Source organism: Salmo salar, chromosome ssa22, assembly GCF_905237065.1.
Source record: "Salmo salar chromosome ssa22, Ssal_v3.1, whole genome shotgun sequence".
NCBI classification, from domain to species: Eukaryota; Metazoa; Chordata; class Actinopteri; order Salmoniformes; family Salmonidae; genus Salmo; species Salmo salar.
The window spans coordinates 16591941-16611184 of record NC_059463.1 but is presented as its reverse complement, the minus strand read 5'-3'; the positions used below and the strand labels follow the sequence as shown (position 1 = coordinate 16611184).

At 47.1% G+C, this 19244-nt stretch overlaps 1 protein-coding gene across 3 annotated transcripts in view; it reads left to right on the top strand.

The window, feature by feature from the left end:
* LOC106582898 (protein NDRG3) overlaps nt 1-19244 on the top strand; it is a 68656-nt gene that overhangs the window by 44772 nt on the left and 4640 nt on the right. For all 3 annotated transcript variants that reach the window (XM_014166489.2, XM_014166490.2, XM_014166491.2), the window contains 6 exons: nt 7906-8011; nt 8513-8696; nt 8801-8861; nt 9579-9665; nt 18907-18963; nt 19131-19234. In XM_014166489.2, coding sequence (XP_014021964.1) covers nt 7906-8011; nt 8513-8696; nt 8801-8861; nt 9579-9665; nt 18907-18963; nt 19131-19234 — 599 coding nt within the window. The remainder of the gene's footprint in view (nt 1-7905; nt 8012-8512; nt 8697-8800; nt 8862-9578; nt 9666-18906; nt 18964-19130; nt 19235-19244) is intronic.

The window sequence follows — 19244 nt, the reverse complement described above, 5'->3', positions numbered from 1 at the left end:
CTCTATCCTCTCCTCCTCCTCCCTCACCCTCTCTATCCTCTCCTCCCTCACCCTCTCTATCCTCTCCTCCTCCTCCCTCATCCTCTATATCCTCTCCTCCTCCTCTCCTCACCCTCTCTATCATCTCCTCCTCCCTCACCCTCTCTGTCCCCTCCTCCTCCTCCCTCATCCTCTCTATCCCCTCCTCCTCCCTCCTCCTCCTCCCTCACCCTCTATATCCTCTCTATCCTCTCCTCCCTCATCCTCTCTATCCTCTCCTCCTCCTCCCTCACCCTCTCTATCCTCTCCTCCTCCTCCCTCACCCTCTCTATCCTCTCCATCTCCTCCCTCACCCTCTCTATCCTCTCTCCTCCTCATCCTCTCTATCCTCTCCTCCTCCTCCCTCACCCTCTCTATCCTCTCTCCTCCTCCCTCACCCTCTCTATCTCCTCCTCCTCCCTCACCCTCTCTATCCTCTCCTCCTCCCTCACCCTCTCTATCCTCTCCTCCTCCTCCCTCACCCTCTATATCCTATCCTCCTCCTCCCTCACCCTCTCTATCCTCTCCTCCATCACCCTCTCTATCCTCTCCTCCCTCATCCTCTCTATCCTCTCCTCCTCCTCTCCTCACCCTCTCTATCCTCTCCTCCTCCCTCACCCTCTCTATCCTCTCCTCTCCTCCATCACCCTCTCTATCCTCTCCTCCCTCACCCTCCTATCCTCTATATCCTCTCCTCCTCCTCTCCTCACCCTCTCTATCATCTCCTCCTCCCTCACCCTCTCTGTCCTCTCCTCCTCCTCCCTCATCCTCTCTATCCTCTCCTCCTCCCTCACCCTCTCTATCCTCTCCTCCTCCTCCCTCATCCTCTCTATCCTCTCTCCTCCCTCATCCTCTCTATCCTCTCCTCCTCCTCCCTCACCCTCTCTATCCTCTCCTCCTCCTCCCTCATCCTCTCTATCCTCTCCATCTCCTCCCTCACCCTCTCTATCCTCTCCTCCTCATCCTCTCTATCCTCTCCTCCTCCTCCCTCACCCTCTCTATCCTCTCCTCCTCCTCCCTCACCCTCTATATCCTCTCCTCCTCCTCCCTCACCCTCTCTATCCTCTCCTCCATCACCCTCTCTATCCTCTCCTCCCTCACCCTCTCTATCCTCTCCTCCTCCTCCCTCATCCTCTATATCCTCTCCTCCTCCTCTCCTCACCCTCTCTATCCTCTCCTCCTCCTCTCCTCACCCTCTCTATCCTCTCCTCCTCCCTCACCCTCTCTATCCTCTCCTCCTCCTCCCTCACCCTCTCTATCCTCTCCTCCCTCACCCTCTCTATCCTCTCCTCCCTCACCCTCTCTATCCTCTCCTCCTCCTCCCTCATCCTCTATATCCTCTCCTCCTCCTCTCCTCACCCTCTCTATCCTCTCCTCCTCCCTCACCCTCTCTGTCCCCTCCTCCTCCTCCCTCACCCTCTCTGTCCTCTCCTCCTCCTCCCTCACCCTCTCTATCCTCTCCTCCTCCACCCTCACCCTCTCTATCCTCTCCTCCTCCCTCACCCTCTCTATCCTGTCCTCCTCCCTCACCCTCTCTATCCTCTCCTCCTCCTCCCTCACCCTCTATATCCTCTCCTCCTCCCTCACCCTCTCTATCCTGTCCTCCTCCCTCACCCTCGCTATCCTCTCCTCCTCCTCCCTCACCCTCTCTATCCTCTCCTCCCTCACCCTCTCTATCCTCTCCTCCCTCATCCTCTCCTCCTCCTCCCTCACCCTCTCTATCCTCTCTTCCTCTTCCTCCTCCTCCCTCACCCTCTCTATCCTCTCCTCCTCCTCCCTCATCCTCTCTATCCTCTCCTCTCCTCCCTCACCCTCTCTATCCTCTCCTCCTCCTCCCTCACCCTCTCTATCCTCTCCTCCTCCTCCCTCATCCTCTCTATCCTCTCCTCCTCATCCTCTCTATCCTCTCCTCCGCCTCCCTCATCCTCTCTATCCTCCCCTCCTCCTCCCTCATCCTCTCTATCCTCTCCTCCTCCCTCACCCTCTCTATCCTCTCCTCCTCCTCCCTCATCCTCTCTATCCTCTCCTCCTCCTCCCTCACCCTCTCTATCCTCTCCTCCTCCTCCCTCATCCTCTCTATCCTCTCCTCCTCCTCCCTCATCCTCTCTATCCTCTCCTCCTCCTCCCTCATCCTCTCTATCCTCTCCTCCTCCTCCCTCATCCTCTCTATCCTCTCCTCCTCCTCCCTCATCCTCTCTATCCTCTCCTCCTCCTCCCTCATCCTCTCTATCCTCTCCTCCTCCTCCCTCATCCTCTCTATCCTCTCCTCCTCCTCCCTCATCCTCTCTATCCTCTCCTCCTCCTCCCTCACCCTCTCTATCCTCTCCTCCCTCACCCTCTCTATCCTCTCCTCCCTCACCCTCTCTATCCTCTCCTCCTCCTCCCTCATCCTCTCTATCCTCTCCTCCTCCTCCCTCACCCTCTCTATCCTCTCCTCCCTCACCCTCTGTCCTCTCCTCCTCCTCCCCACCCTCTCTATCCTCTCCTCCTCCTCCCTCACCCTCTATATCCTCCTCCCTCACCCTCTCTATCTTCTCCTCCTCCTCCCTCACCCTCTCTATCCTCTCCTCCTCCTCCCTCACCCTCTCTATCCTCCCCTCCTCCTCCCTCATCCTCTCTATCCTCTCCTCCTCCTCCCTCACCCTCTCTATCCTCTCCTCCTCCTCCCTCAACCTCTCTATCCTCTCCTCCTCCTCCCTCATCCTCTCTATCCTCTCCTCCTCCTCCCTCATCCTCTCTATCCTCTCCTCCTCCTCCCTCATCCTCTCTATCCTCTCCTCCTCCTCCCTCACCCTCTCTATCCTCTCCTCCTCCTCCCTCACCCTCTCTATCCTCTCCTCCTCCTCCCTCATCCTCTCTATCCTCTCCTCCTCCCTCACCCTCTCTATCCTCTCCTCCTCCTCCCTCACCCTCTCTATCCTCTCCTCCTCCTCCCTCACCCTCTCTATCCTCTCCTCCCTCACCCTCTCTATCCTCTCCTCCTCCTCCCTCACCCTCTCTATCCTCTCCTCCTCCTCCCTCACCCTCTCTATCCTCTCCTCCCTCATCCTCTCTATCCTCTCCTCCTCCTCCCTCACCCTCTCTATCCTCTCCTCCCTCACCCTCTCTATCCTCTCCTCCTCCTCCCTCATCCTCTCTATCCTCTCCTCCTCCTCCCTCACCCTCTCTATCCTCTCCTCCCTCACCCTCTCTATCCTCTCCTCCCTCACCCTCTCTATCCTCTCCTCCCTCACCCTCTCTATCCTCTCCTCCCTCACCCTCTCTATCCTCTCCTCCCTCACCCTCTCTATCCTCTCCTCCTCCTCCCTCACCCTCTCTATCCTCTCCTCCTCCTCCCTCACCCTCTCTATCCTCTCCTCCTCCTCCCTCACCCTCTCTATCCTCTCCTCCTCCTCCCTCACCCTCTCTATCCTCTCCTTGTTCTCTCTTTTCCTTCTCTGTGTGATTTGTTTCCAGCTTTGGCAGATTCCTCTGGGTGTCTCTGCAGGGCACCTCTCTGCCCTTAGCCCTCCATTTGTTATAGATCGTTATCAGCCGTCTTTGACGATACACAAATCCAAACCCCACATTAACATTCTCCTCCACATTCTATGAAGTTTGTCTAAACCCCCATTAAAGAAGCATAGTTTCACTTTGGTAAAGGGTAAAAGGGGTGCAGCCATTGCAGTGCTCACTACTCTCCCTCACCCTCTCTATCCTCTCCTCCTCCTCCCTCACCCTCTCTATCCTCTCCTCCTCCTCCCTCACCCTCTCTATCCTCTCCTCCCTCATCCTCTCTATCCTCTCCTCCTCCTCCCTCACCCTCTCTATCCTCTCCTCCCTCACCCTCTCTATCCTCTCCTCCCTCACCCTCTCTATCCTCTCCTCCTCCTCCCTCATCCTCTCTATCCTCTCCTCCTCCTCCCTCACCCTCTCTATCCTCTCCTCCCTCACCCTCTCTATCCTCTCCTCCCTCACCCTCTCTATCCTCTCCTCCCTCACCCTCTCTATCCTCTCCTCCCTCACCCTCTCTATCCTCTCATCCTCCTCCCTCACCCTCTCTATCCTCTCCTCCTCCTCCCTCACCCTCTCTATCCTCTCCTCCTCCTCCCTCACCCTCTCTATCCTCTCCTCCTCCTCCCTCACCCTCTCTATCCTCTCCTCCTCCTCCCTCACCCTCTCTATCCTCTCCTTGTTCTCTCTTTTCCTTCTCTGTGTGATTTGTTTCCATCTTTGGCAGATTCCTCTGGGTGTCTCTGCAGGGCACCTCTCTGCCCTTAGCCCTCCATTTGTTATAGATCGTTATCAGCCGTCTTTGACGATACACAAATCCAAACCCCACATTAACATTCTCCTCCACATTCTATGAAGTTTGTCTAAACCCCCATTAAAGAAGCATAGTTTCACTTTGGTAAAGGGTAAAAGGGGTGCAGCCATTGCAGTGCTCACTACTCTCCCCCCTCCCTCTCCAGGCCAGCAGCCCCGCCCCAGTTCTGTTTGCGTCTGAGGCTCAACTGCGGTGTGTGTGTGTGTGTGTGTGTGTGTGTGTGTGTGTGTGTGTGTGTGTGTGTGTGTGTGTGTGTGTGTGTGTGTGTGTGTGTGTGTGTGTGTGTGTGTAAAGAGAGAAAGATAAAGGAAAACAGACCACAGGCATGGCTTACTCCTAGATCAATACAACCTAAAGACAAGGATCTAAGCCAGATGACTGGACCTGGGGCCTTGTTCAGATCATGGTGTTTATGATAAACCATATTCTTCCTCTATGCCAAGGAAGCCACTCCCTTGTGTTTGTTTTTCATCAGTGGGTCTCCTCTCCCCCTTTACTCCATCTTTAATCGCTCTTTCATGCTCTACTTATCTTCTCTCTTCTGTTCTATCATTTTGTCTCTTCTTCTCACTCCATCAGCAGCCTCAGGTTGTGTGTTTGTGCTCCATTTATTTGAACAATCGTTTTTCTCACTCAGTGTGTCCTTGTTGCTGTCCTTCTCTCAACCTGAAACACTCATTTTGCAGCAACACAGAAGGGAGTGTTTCATTGTTAATAACAACAGGTCATTCAGCAACACAGAAGGGAGTGTTTCATTGTTAATAACAACAGGTCATGCAGCAACACAGAAGGGAGTGTTTCATTGTTAATAACAACAGGTCAGGCAGCAACACAGAAGGGAGTGTTTCACTGTTAATAACAGGTCATTCAGCAACACAGAAGGGAGTGTTTCATTGTTAATAACAACAGGTCAGGCAGCAACACAGAAGGGAGTGTTTCATTGTTAATAACAACAGGTCATGCAGCAACACAGAAGGGAGTGTTTCATTGTTAATAACAACAGGTCATGCAGCAACACAGAAGGGAGTGTTTCATTGTTAATAACAACAGGTCAGGCAGCAACACAGAAGGGAGTGTTTCACTGTTAATAACAACAGGTCATGCAGCAACACAGAAGGGAGTGTTTCATTGTTAATAACAACAGGTCATTCAGCAACACAGAAGGGAGTGTTTCATTGTTAATAACAACAGGTCATGCAGCAACACAGAAGGGAGTGTTTCATTGTTAATAACAACAGGTCAGGCAGCAACACAGAAGGGAGTGTTTCACTGTTAATAACAACAGGTCATTCAGCAACACAGAAGGGAGTGTTTCATTGTTAATAACAACAGGTCAGGCAGCAACACAGAAGGGAGTGTTTCATTGTTAATAACAACAGGTCATGCAGCAACACAGAAGGGAGTGTTTCATTGTTAATAACAACAGGTCATGCAGCAACACAGAAGGGAGTGTTTCATTGTTAATAACAACAGGTCATGCAGCAACACAGAAGGGAGTGTTTCACTGTTAATAACAACAGGTCATTCAGCAACACAGAAGGGAGTGTTTCATTGTTAATAACAACAGGTCAGGCAGCAACACAGAAGGGAGTGTTTCATTGTTAATAACAACAGGTCATTCAGCAACACAGAAGGGAGTGTTTCATTGTTAATAACAACAGGTCATGCAGCAACACAGAAGGGAGTGTTTCATTGTTAATAACCACAGGTCATGCAGCAAGACAGAAGGGAGTGTTTCATTGTTAATAACCACAGGTCATGCAGCAACACAGAAGGGAGTGTTTCACTGTTAATAACAACAGGTCATTCAGCAACACAGAAGGGAGTGTTTCATTGTTAATAACCACAGGTCATGCAGCAACACAGAAGGGAGTGTTTCATTGTTAATAACCACAGGTCATGCAGCAACACAGAAGGGAGTGTTTCACTGTTAATAACAACAGGTCATGCAGCAACACAGAAGGGAGTGTTTCATTGTTAATAACAACAGGTCATTCAGCAACACAGAAGGGAGTGTTATTTCTGTGAGCTTCAAATACGTTCTTTGAATGCAGAACTTATTTTTCATAATACTTTGATATGAACAACTTATAATAGTAAAGACTGTAACCTGAGGAAAAGCCTTTTCCATTGATCTCTGTTGCATGTGTCGCCATGTTTCTGTTCTGTGATTGTCTTTGTCTCCACGCTGTGGGCGCCTGGCTGTTAATTAATGCATGTACTTGCCTCCGTGCATTTAAATGAAGTCTTAATCTGACTATAGTGAATTTTAAAGCATTGAAAATGGCTGGTATGTTTGGTTGAGAACTTAGACAGGGATACCGCTGCCTTGTCCTTGACCGGAAGGTTTAACCTTCACTTCCTCTAGAGGAGCTTTGAAATCCACCATTTTCATTTCTAAAATGTTCAAATGGTTCCTTCTGCAGTGTTCCCAGCCCTGCCTCTGAGCAGAGGAGGCTCCTCTCGCTCTCTCTTAATTATTGCATGACCAGTGCACCCTGAGACTAGGCAAGCTCTTTGCCCACCACTACCTCGTGCTCCTATACACACTCGCTCACATTCATACACTAACATGCTCAGATACACAGTCCCAAGTCATGCCGACCTTGCGCCGCGGTATGGTGTGTGACGTCAGCAGATACTGCTGCCACTAATTTAGAGAGGTACCGGATCGGTCTTTAGAAAGTGTGGAGGCACACCAGGGAACAACGCTGTTATTTCCTTGGTGTATTGCATCACTTCCTGTTTCAAGTCATGATATGTGATGAAGCTCAGAAAGATGGCAGTTTATTGCTGTCATATTTTTGGGCCTAATTTGCCCAAAACTCTTAATTTGCCCAAACTGACTCGGTTACACTGAAAACCTTAATGCACAGACTTGGAATCCTAAAAATGATTCAGCATTTTATAGATGGCTCTAGCCTCTGTCTCTGTGTCATTTTAAGGTTCAGTCTCTTGTTAAGAAAGGACGCTATTTAATGCATAGAGAGGCATGGAGAAAAATGAAGTCAGTTTGAGTCTGAGTTTGAATAGAAGAGGGCTTGTCCTCCCTGCAGTGGCAGCATTCAAACATGGCGATGACTCTGGATTTTTGCACAGTAATACTTTGGGGTGGAGTGCATTTTAAAATCTCCAAGAGAAACAGCTGATCCACTCTCTGCTCCTCCTCGTCCCGTCTGAGGGCTCTGGAAAGGAGACAGGAAGCTCTATAGTCTGTATACATTCAATCATAAGGACTCACTCATGATTGGATTGTCAATTTGTTTGGCCTTTTTTGTCTTTCTCATATCTGAGGAATGATGTAGTAAGCTGTAATTACAATATTAATCCGTAAATGTCCACATCCAACCCCCTCCACATCCCCCTCCACATACCCTGAGGCACTTGGTGTAGATTGAAAAAGATTAGATAAGAAAAAACAATGCGGTGAAAATGTCCTCGACCTCAAGGGCCTAGGAGTCCGTTTGGAATTGGGCATATGTTGGTCTGGCCACCAGCGTGGCTCCCTCCCAACCTCGGTACTGTTCAGATCTGTCTACCAACGCCCTGACCAGTCTGTTCTCCTCTATGATTGGCTGCAGGAGCATGATATTGAGACTCAGCATGGCGTGCTCCATGTGACCATGAGGGGCGTTCCCAAGGGCAACCGGCCAGTCATCCTCACCTACCATGACATCGGACTCAACCGTGAGTGTGCAGATTAACCGTAATACTATTATCTAACACAGTGTGTTTATAAACATGTAACATATCTTCTAGAAGTATTACCTGTAAGTTTATGCCATGGATTTGTGTTTTCTGTATGATAGGTTTGTGCCATTCTTGTGTATCTTATTTCTAGGTTTACTTAAGCAATAAGGTACGTGGGGGTGTGGTATATGGCCAATATACCACGGCTATGTGCTGTTCTTAGGCACGACGCATTGCGGAGTGCCTGGACACAGCCCTTAGCCGTGTTATATTGGCCATATATCACAAACCCCAGAGGTGCCTTATTGCTATTATAAACTGGTTACCAATGTAATTAAAGATGTAAAAATAAACGTTTTGTCTCACCCATGGTATATGGTCTGATGTACCACGGCTATCAGCCAATCAGCATTTAGGGCTCGAACCACCCAGTTTCTTATTCTTCATATCTAATGAATGGGTTTGCATTACTATCCTTTTGGTCCCCTCTCTGTGCAGATAAGTCGTGCTTCAACACGCTGTTTAACTTTGAGGACATGCAAGAGATCACGCAGCACTTTGCTGTGGTCCACGTGGACGCCCCCGGACAGCAGGAGGCGGCAGCACCCTTCCCCACCGGGTACCAGTACCCGACCATGGACGAACTGTCTGAGATGCTGCCCTCGGTTATGACTCAGCTCAAGTGAGTGACATGGACATTGACCACTTGGCTCATTCAGGTTGTGATGGATAAACCAGTGAAAGTTGGTGTTGCTGATGGTGTGATGTATTTCCTGATGTCCACAGGGTGAACAGTGTGATTGGGATTGGCGTGGGAGCAGGATCCTACATCCTATCCCGGTTTGCAGTAAGTCTACTTAACACTTGACAACAGCTCTCTCATCCAATGTCTATTTTCTTTTTCCAAAATCACCTGTCTCTCTCAGTTCATCTCTATGTGGTCGATTACAGCTTCCTGTACAGTCTGAACATCCAACTCACACCGCAGCATTTCACCAGTCCTCTTGTCTATTATAAACCGTGCCATTCTGAGGGGGTGAATCACCTTGTTATTCACTCGCCATCTCTCTTGTGTTCTTTTTCTTTCTGCGCTCAATGCCTGGCTTATTTTGGCTCTGCTGCATTCTCTAGAAGAGAGGAGAAAGAGAATGAGTGGAGCGAGAGAGCATGAGGAGGAGGACAGGGTGGAAATAGTCTGGAGGATTTAGGAATCACAGTGTTTGATGTTCCTCTGGGGGTCTGCTCAACATTTATTTTCAAATTCCACCAGTTAGGGGTTGGAGTGAAATGGAAACAAGGTAGCTAGATTGGTAACAACTGCTGTTGCATTTGATATTAACATGTAGTTTCAGGTAACCAGCATCTCAGCAGCCACTGTGGATACATCTGGCCTTTCTTGAAAATTACAAACGTTTGTAGCGTTCGGAATGCAGTTTTAACGCCAATCACTACGTCTCCCTGAGATGTTCATCTTCATTCCTTTCTTACTGTATGAAGACTGGGATGCTGCTATGCTGCTTCACCTCATGTTCGGGGGCTGACCTGTTGTTCCTCTCGCCTGCAGCTGAACAACCCTACTCTGGTAGAGGGCCTGGTTCTGATCAACGTGGATCCGTGTGCCGAGGGATGGATCGACTGGGCTGCCTCCAAGGTCAGTAGTCCTCACCCGTATTTACAGACCAAGACATAGATCGTTCTGATCTCCTAGAAGTGACCATATTACCGTCACACCGGCAGTCATGAGTCATGACCGCAGTAAAATTCCACGTGACCGGTTAAAAAAAGAAAAAATACATTTATTTAACCTTTATTTAACTAGTCAAGTCAATTAAGAAGAAATTATTATGTTACAATGACTGCCTACCCCGGTCAAACCCTCACCTAACGACGCTGGGCCAATTGTGCGCCACCCTATGGGACTCCCGATCACAGCCAGTTGTGATACAGCCCGGGATCGAACCAGGGTCTTTAGTGACGCCTCTAGCACTGAGATGCAGTGCCTTAGACCGCTGCGCCACTCGGGAACCCTCCAGTCCTCTTGAGACACGGTAATCTCCTTTTATGCACTCTGGACATGTTTTGGTAGTACCCAACTCCCTAACGACCATCAGATCGAAAATCACATCAGACACTTATCATCAAAACAGTATCATGCTTTTAAAACTCACCTTACTGATCAATTTGAAGAAATAAGTTCAACAGCAGGTTGAAACTAAGTGTGAAACATGGTTGTGTGGATGTTGTTTCAAAGCCTTATACAACTAAATTCACAGTGCTTTCTAAGGTGATGATTCATTCAAATATTAAAGCTTATGCATACACATAGGCTAATGAGCCCAAGCCTGAAAAAAAAACGTCATAAAAAGTATGATTGTGCCATTATACAATACATAGCGTACCGCATGTTACCCATGGCAGAAAAACATAAATGGTCTAGCCTCTACTCCAAAATTAAACAAATTTGAGTAATCGCCTTTGAGTGTAGACTGGATTATTATTCATACTGGATGGACTGGTTACCTTATGCTGCGCTCCAAAATGTCTATACACTAGTCTGGGAGAGAACCAATAGCCCTAGTCGATGCTGTTGGTTCATTGATTTGTGCAGGGCGGCTTACAGTTAGTCTACAATTATAGTGAATTTGTATTTGATTTTGAATAGCCTATGGTGAAATATGTTTCGTTGCTAAAACATGTTATTGTTGATTTTCCCAAACAGATTTCACTTGGTTTCCGAAATTAAGCACTTGGTAGGTGCAGGAACAGGGTTGGAGAGCCCATGGCATACAGAGTTTAGGCGGAATATCACCTGTCGCTCAGTGAGAGCATTCTTCTCAAACAGTAGTTGATGCGTGGAGTGAAATAAGTGTATTTATTTCTCAGCTGCTCATATTAAGCACAGCTCCGCTATAAAAGAGAAGTAGCCTATTCGGAATCATTCAAAACAGACCGCCGGGAAAGCGCACGGCCTTCATTCGCTATTCGAGTGCATACAGATTACACATTTTTTTCCCCCGCCCCGGTTCCTGCCCATTGGGCCATTCTAAAGCTAAACTAATGTACATTTTAGTTAATATTAAATTGAGAATAGTCTGATGGGTGAAAATATGATCACTTGATGGGAGAACAGCTGTGCAGCCTGAGGCAAGGAACAGAGCGCAAGCTTTTTTGTTGACTTTCTCAAACCGTCAATAGCCTATAGTCGTATCATGCAGCCCATATATGTTTAGATTTCTATGACATTCTAAGGTTTGTATCATTCACAACTAAAGTTGCCACAACGCTCAACAAAGCAACTTCGCTCTAGAATGGGAAAAATATCCTTTCTATTTAAGTTAAATTATATACTTCTTACTATAAAATCATACAATATAAAATAATGGGATGAGACTTATAAGCATATCTTGTAAGCTAAACGAACAAGCCTACAGTCTATGGCATCATCATAGCCTTCCCTGTAGCTCAGTTGGTAGAGCATGGTGTTTGCAACGCCAGGGTTGTGGGTTCGATTCCCACAGGGGGCCAGCACAGAAAAATAATGTGAAATTAAATGAAATGTATGCATTCACTACTGTAAGTCGCTCTGGATAAGAGCGTCTGCTAAATGACTAAAATGTAAAATGTAAATCAAATCAAATACACATTTGGGCGGCAGGGTAGCCTAGTGGTTAGAGCATTGGGCTAGTAACTGAAAGGTTGCAAGTTCGAATCCCCGAGCTGACAAGGTACAAATCTGTTGTTCTGCCCCTGAACAAGGCAGTTAACCCACTGTTCCTAGGCCGTCATTGAAAATAAGAATTTGTTCTTAACTGACTTGCCTAGTTAAATAAAGGTAAAATAAAATGTATCAGGGTGTCGCAAAATGCTTGTGTTCCTAGCTCCAACAGTGCAGTAGTATCTAACAAGGCACAACAATACACACAAATCTAAAGTGAAATTAAGAAATGTTTTAATATCAGGACGAGCAATGTTGGAGTGGCATTGACTAAAATACAGTATATACATATGAAATGAGTAAAGCAGTATGTAAACATTATTAAAGTGACTAGTGTTCCATTATTTAAGTGGCATGTGATTTCATGTCTATGTATATAGAGCAGCAGCCTCTAAGGTGCAGGGTTGAGAAACCAGGTGGTAGCAGTCTAGTGATGGCTATTTAACAGTCTGATGGCCTTGAGATAGAAGCTGTTTTTCAGTCTTTCGGTCCCAGCTTTGATGCACCTGTACTGACCTCTCCTTCTGGATGGTAGCGGGGTGAACAGGCCGTGGCTCGGGTGGTTGATTAATTTGATGATATTTTTGGCGTTCCTATGACATCGGGTGCTGAAGGTGTCCTGGAGGGCGGACAGTGTGCCCCCGGTGATGCGTTGTGCAGACCGCACCACCCTCTGGAGAGCCCTGCTGTTGCGGGGCACAGCCTGACAGGATGCTCTCAATTGTGCATCTGTAAAAGTTTGTGAGGGTCTTAGGGTTCAAGCTACATTCCTTCAGCCTCCTGAGGTTGAAGAGGCGCTGTTGCGCCTTCTTCACCTCACTGTCTGTGTGGGTGGACCATTTCAGATTGTCAGTGATGTGTATGCCGAGGAACTTGAAGCTTTTCACCTTCTCCACTGCGGTCCCATCGATGTGGATAGGAACGTGCTTTGTTTTGTTGACGTTGATGGAGAGGTTATTTTCCTGGGACCATGTCGCCAGGGCCCTCACCTCATCACTGTAGGCTGTCTCGTCATTGTTGGTAATCAGGCCTACTACTATTGTGTCATCTGCAAACTTATGATCGCGTTGGAGGCCTGCATTGCCTCGCACTCATGGGGTAACCTGGAGTACAGGAGGGGGTTGAGCACGCACCCTTGTGGGGCCCTAGTGTTGAGGATCAGTGAAGTGGAGATGTTTTTTCCTACCTTTATCACCTGGGGGCGGCCCGTCAAAGTCCAGGACCCAATTGCACATGGCGGGGTTGAGACCCAGGGCCTCAAGCTTAATGATTAGCTTGGAGGGTACTATGGTGTTGAAGGCTGAGCTATAGTCAATGAACAGCATTCTTACATGGGTATTCCTCTTGTCCATATGGGATAGGCCAATGTGTAGTGCGATGGCAATTGCATTGTCTGTGGGTCTATTGGGGCAGTATGCAATTTGAAGTGGGTCTAGGTGTCAGGTAAGGTAGAGCTGATATGATCCTTAACTAGCCTTTCAAAGCACTTCATGATGACAAGTGAGTGCTATGGGGCGATAGTCATTGAGTTCAGTTAACTTTGCTTTCTTGGGTACAGTAACAAAGTTAAATCAAATCAAACTTTAGTTGTCACCTGCGCCGAATACCACAGGTGTGGACCTTACCGTGAAATGCTTACTTACAAGCCCTTAGCCAACAGTGCAGTTCAAGAAAGAGTTAAGAAAATATTTACCAAATAAACTAAAGTTAAAAAATTATTAAAAGTAACGCAAATAACAATAATGAGGCTATATACAGGGGTATATAGAGTCAATGTGCGGGGGTACAGGTTAGTCGAGGTAGTTTGTACATGTAGGTAGTAGTGAAGTGACTATGCATAGATAACAAAGAGCGAGTAGCAGCAGTGTAAAAAACAAATGTGGGGGGGGTGTCAATGTAAATAGTCCAATGGCCATTTGATTAATTGTTCAGCAGTCTTATGGCTTGGGGTTAGAAGCTGTTATTAAGGAGCCTTTTGGTCCCACACTTGCCGTGCGGTGGCAGAGAGAACAGTCTATGACTTGGGTGACTGGATCGTTGACAATTTTTTGACACCGCCTAGTATATAGGTCCTGGATGGCAGGAAGCTTGGCCCCAGTGATGTACTAGGCCATACGCACTACCCTCTGTAGCGCCTTATGGTCGGATGCCGAGCAGTTGCCATATCAGGCGGTGATGCAACCGGTCAGGATGCTCTCAATGGTGCAGCTGTAGAACTTTTTGAGGATCTGGGGACCCATGCCAAATCTTTTCAGTCTCCTGAGGGGGAAAAGGTGTTATTGTGCCCTCTTCACAACTGTCTTGGTGTGTTTGGACCATGATAGTTTGTTGGTGATGTGGACACAAAGGAACTTGAAGCTCTCAACCAGCTCCACTACAGCCCCGTTGATGTTAATGCCTGTTTGGCCCGCCTTTTCCTGTTGTCCACGATCAGCTCCTTTGTCTTGCTCACACTGAGTGAGAAGTTGTTGTCCTGGCACCACACTGCCAGGTCTCTGTCCTCCTCCGTATAAGCTGTCTCATCATTGTCTGTGATCAGGCCTACCACTTTTGTGTCATCAGCAAACTTAATGATGGTGTGGGAGCCATGCAGTCTTGTGTGAACAAGTAGTACAGGAGGGGACTAAGCACACACCCCTGAGGGGCCCTAGTGTTGAGGATCAGCGTGGCAGATGTGTTGTTACCAACCCTTACCATCTGGGGGTGGCCCGTCAGGAAGTCCAGGATCCAGTTGCAGAAGTAGGTGTTTAGTCCCAGGGTCCTTAGCTAAGTGATGCACTTTATGGGCACTATGGTGTTGAACGCTGAGCTGTAGTCAATGAATAGCATTCTCACATAGGTGTTCCTTTTGTCCAGGTGGGAAAGAGCAGTGTGGAGTGCGATTGAGATTGCGTCATCTGAGCCATGACCAGCCTTTCAAAGCACTTCATGGCTACCGACGTGAGTGTTTTACGGGGTTACCTTCGCTTCCTTGGGCACAGGGACTATGGTAGTCTGCTTGAAACATGTCGGTATTACAGATTCAGTCAGGGAGAGGTTGAAAATGTCAGTGCCAGTTGGACCACGCATGCTTTGAGTACACGTCCTGGTAATCCGTCTGGCCACACGGCTTTGTGAATGTTTGCTCTGTTTAAAGGTCTTGCTCACATTGGCTATCCTGAGCGTTATCACACAGTCGTCCGGAATAGCTGGTGCTCTCATGCATGCTTCAGTGTTGCTTGCCTCGAAGCGAGCACAAAAGGCATCTGGTAGCCTCGTGTCACTGGGCAGCTCGCGGCTGGGTTTCGCTTTGTAGTCCGTAATAATAGTTTTCAAGCCCTGCCACAACCGACTTGCATCAGAGCCGGTATAGTAGGATTCAGTCTTAATCCTGTATTGACGCTTTGCCTTTTTGATGGTTCGTGAGGGCATAGCGGGATTTCTTATACGCGTCCGGATTAGTGTCCCTCTCCTTGAAAGTGGCAGCTCTAGCCTTTAGCTCGATGCGGAAGTTGCCTGTATTCCATGGCTTCTGGTTGGGATATGTACAGTTGAAGTCGGAAGTTTACATACACCTTAGCCAAATACATTTAAACTCAGTTTTTCACAATTCCTGTTATTTAATCCTAGTAAAAATTCCCTGTTTCAGGTCAGTTAGGATCACCACTTTATTTTAAGAATGTGAAATGTCAGAATAATAGTAGAACCCCCTTGGGGTTCTCTATGGTGCAATAGGTCAGAGTGTGACTAGGGGGTGTTCTAGTCTAGAATTTCTATGTTGGTGTGAGTATGGTTCCCAATTGGAGGCAGCTGGTGATCGTTCCCTCTAATTGGGGATCATACTTAATGTGGTCCTTTTCCCACCTGCGTTTGTGGGATATTGTTTCGTTTTTGTTTAGTGCTATGTGCGCTACGAACTTCACGTTCGTTTATTCTTTGTTGTTTTTTGAAGGTTCACTTTATTAAATATGTGGGACTCTACTTACGCTGTGCCTTGGTCCGCTCAATATGTATACGACGAACGTGACAGAGAGAATGATTTCTTTCATCACATTCCCAGTGGGTCAGAAGTTTACATACACTCAATTAGTATTAGGTAGCGTTGCCTTTAAATTGTCTAACTTGGGTGAAACGTTTTGGGTAGCCTTCCACAAGCTTCCCACAATAAGTTGGGTGAATTTTGGCCTATTCCTCCTGACAGAGCTGGTGTAACTGAGTCAGGTTTGTAGGCCTCCTTGCTCGCGCATGCTTTTTCAGTTCTCCCCACCAATTTTCTAAGGGATTGAGGTCAGGGCTTTGTGATGGCCACTCCAATACCTTGACTTTGTTGTCCTTAAGCCATTTTGCCACAACTTTGTAAGTATGCTTGGGGTCATTGTCCATTTGGAAGACCCATTTGCCACCAAGCTTTAACTTCCTGACTGATGTCTTGATGTTGCTTCAATATATTCACAATTTTCCTTCCTCAGGATGTCATCTATTTTGTGAAGTGCACCAGTCCCTCCTGCAGAAAAGCATCCCCACAACATGATGCTGCCACCCCCGTGCTTCACGGTTGGGGTGGTGTTCTTCGGCTTGCAAGCCTCCCCCTTTTTCCTCCAAACATAACGATGGTCATTATTGCCAAACAGTTCTATTTCTGTTTCATCAGACCAGAGGACATTTCTCCAAAAAGTACGATCTTTGTCCCCATGTGCAGTTTCAAACCGTAGTCTGGCTTTTTTATGCCGGTTTTGGAGCAGTGGCTTCTTCCTTGCTGAGCGGCCTTTCAGGTTATGTCGATATAGGACTCGTTTTACTGTGGATATAGATACTTTTGTACCTATTTCCTCCAGTATCTTCACAAGGTCCTTTGCTGTTGTTCTGGGATATTTGCACTTTTCGCACCAAAGTACGCTCATCTCTAGGAGACAGAACGCGTCTCCTTCCTGAGCGGTATGACGGCTGCGGGGTCCCATGGTGTTTATTCTTGCGTACTATTGTTTGTACAGATGAACATGGTACCTTCAGGCGTTTGGAAATTGCTCCCAAGGATGAACCAGACTTGTTGAGGTCTACAATATTTTTTCTGAGGTCTTGGCTGATTTCTTTTGATTTTCCCATGATGTCAAGCAAAGTTTGAGTTTGAAAGTAGGCCTTGAAATACATCCACAGGTACGCCTCCAATTGACTCAAATTATGTCAATTAGCCTATCAGAAGCTTCTAAAGCCATGACATCATTTTCTGGAATTTTCCAAGCTGTTTAAAGGCACAGTCAAATTAGTGTGTGTAATCTTCTGACCCACTGGAATTGTGATACAGTGAAATAATCTCTCTGTAAACAGTTGTTGGAAAAATTACTTGTGTCATGCACAAAGTAGATGTCCTAACCGACTTTCCAAAACTATAGTTTGTTAACAAGAACGAGTTTTAATGACTCCAACCTAAGTGTATGTAAACTTCTGACTTCAACTGTATTTACGGTCACTGTGGGGACAACGTTGTCGATGCACTTATTGATGAAGCCGATGACTTAGGTGGTATACTCCTCAATGCTATAGGATGAATCCGAGAGCATATTCCAGTCTGTGCTAGCAGCAGTCCTGTAGCGTATCATCCGCGTCATCTAACAACTTCCGTATTGAACGAGTCACTGCTTTAGTTTCTGCTTGTAAGCAGAAATCAGGAGGATCGAATTATGGTCAAATTTGTATGCATCTCTGTGTGCAGAGTGAAGGTGGTCTAGAGTTTATTTTTTTTCCCCCTCTGGTTGCACATGTGACATGAAATGAGGTAAAATGGATTTAAGTTTTTCTCCATTAAAATCCCTGGCCACTAGGAGCACTGCTCCTGGATGAGAATTTTCTTGTTTGCTTATGGCCTTATACAGCTGGTTGAGTGCGGTCTTAGTGCCAGCATCAGTTTGTGGTGGTAAATAGACAGCTACGAATAATATAGATAGGGTGGTCTACAGCTTATCATAAGGTACTCTACCTCAGGCGAGCAATACCTCGAGACTTCTGTAATATTAGACATCGCGCACCAGCTGTTATTGACAAATAGACACACACCCCACACCTCGTCTTACCAGACGTAGCTTCTCTGTCCTGCCGATGCATGGAAAATCCCACCAGCTCTATTTTCTGTGTCGTCGTTCAGCCACAACTCGATGAAACATACGTTTTACAGTTTTAAATGTCCCATAGGTAGGATCATCTTGATCGTAGAGCATCCATTTTATTTTCTAACTATTGCACGTTGGCCAATAGAACGGGTGGCAGTGGGGGTTTACTCACTCGCCTACGAATTCTCAGAAGGCAGCCCGAACTCCACCCCCTTTTTCTCCGTCTTTTCCTCACTCAAATGATGGGGATTTGTGCCTGTTACCAAGAAAGCAGTATATCCTTTGCGTCGGACTCGTTAAAAAAAAAATGGTCAGGTTTGTAGGCCTCTCTTCCAGTTCGAGGTGAGTAATAAGAGATGGTGAGTCATAAGAGATGGTAGCAGCAACATTATCTACAAAATAAGTTAAAAAAAAAAAGTTACAAACAATGTGAAAAAACTAACAAAATAGCACAGTTGTTTGGGAGCACGTAAAATGGCAGCCATCCCCTCAGGCGCCATTCTCTCAATGGTGGACTTTTTGAAGCAAGTGGGGACAGCAAACTGGGATGGGGAGAGATTGAATATGTCCGTAAACACTCCAGCCAGCTGATCTGCGCAAGCGCTGAAGACACGGCTAGGGATGTCATCTGGGCCGGCAGCCTTGCAAGGGTTAACGCGCTTAAATGTCTTACTCATGTCGGCCACAGAAAACGAGAGCCCACAGTCCTTGGGAGCGGGCCGGGTTGGTGGCCCTGTGTTAGGTCTACATTAGGCCAACTCATATTCAGTTCTTCTGAAAATAAATGTTCTTCATATCATAATGTTTTTTTAGACCTGACCAAAATAAATAATATATTGATTGTGATGGTGTATATGAAATAGATTTATTAGACTTTGTTTAAATGTAGATGTCAAAGGCGTGCATCAGTGGCTTTTATGCTGCTTGTATGTGTGGAGGACTGGAGATGCTAAATGTATATGTTAATTAACGGTTAATTACCGTGAGCCCGGCAGACTTTTTTGCATGACAATAACCGTCTGACAAAATGTCTTGACTGCCACAGTCCTAGCTATGTATTACATAGACCGTGTCCTGTTTTTTAATCTCTTCAGCTCTCTGGATGGACCAGTAACATCGTGGACACAGTGATGGCTCACCACTTCAGCACTGTGAGTATGATGGGTTGGCGTCTGCCCATCTTTGAGTTCCATTCACCTTTGATAATGTACAAAAAAACGAACCTGGTTTGAAACATTTTTACATAAAAGTGATCGAAGGTGACGTCATGATACCATCCACACACACAGCCGTACTGATGCCTTGTGTGTTCCTCCAGGATGAGCTAACAGACAACCAAGAGCTGATCCAGACCTACCGCCTTCACATCGCCCAGGACATCAACCAGGACAACCTGGCCCTCTTCTGTGCCTCCTACAACGGGTACGCTAGG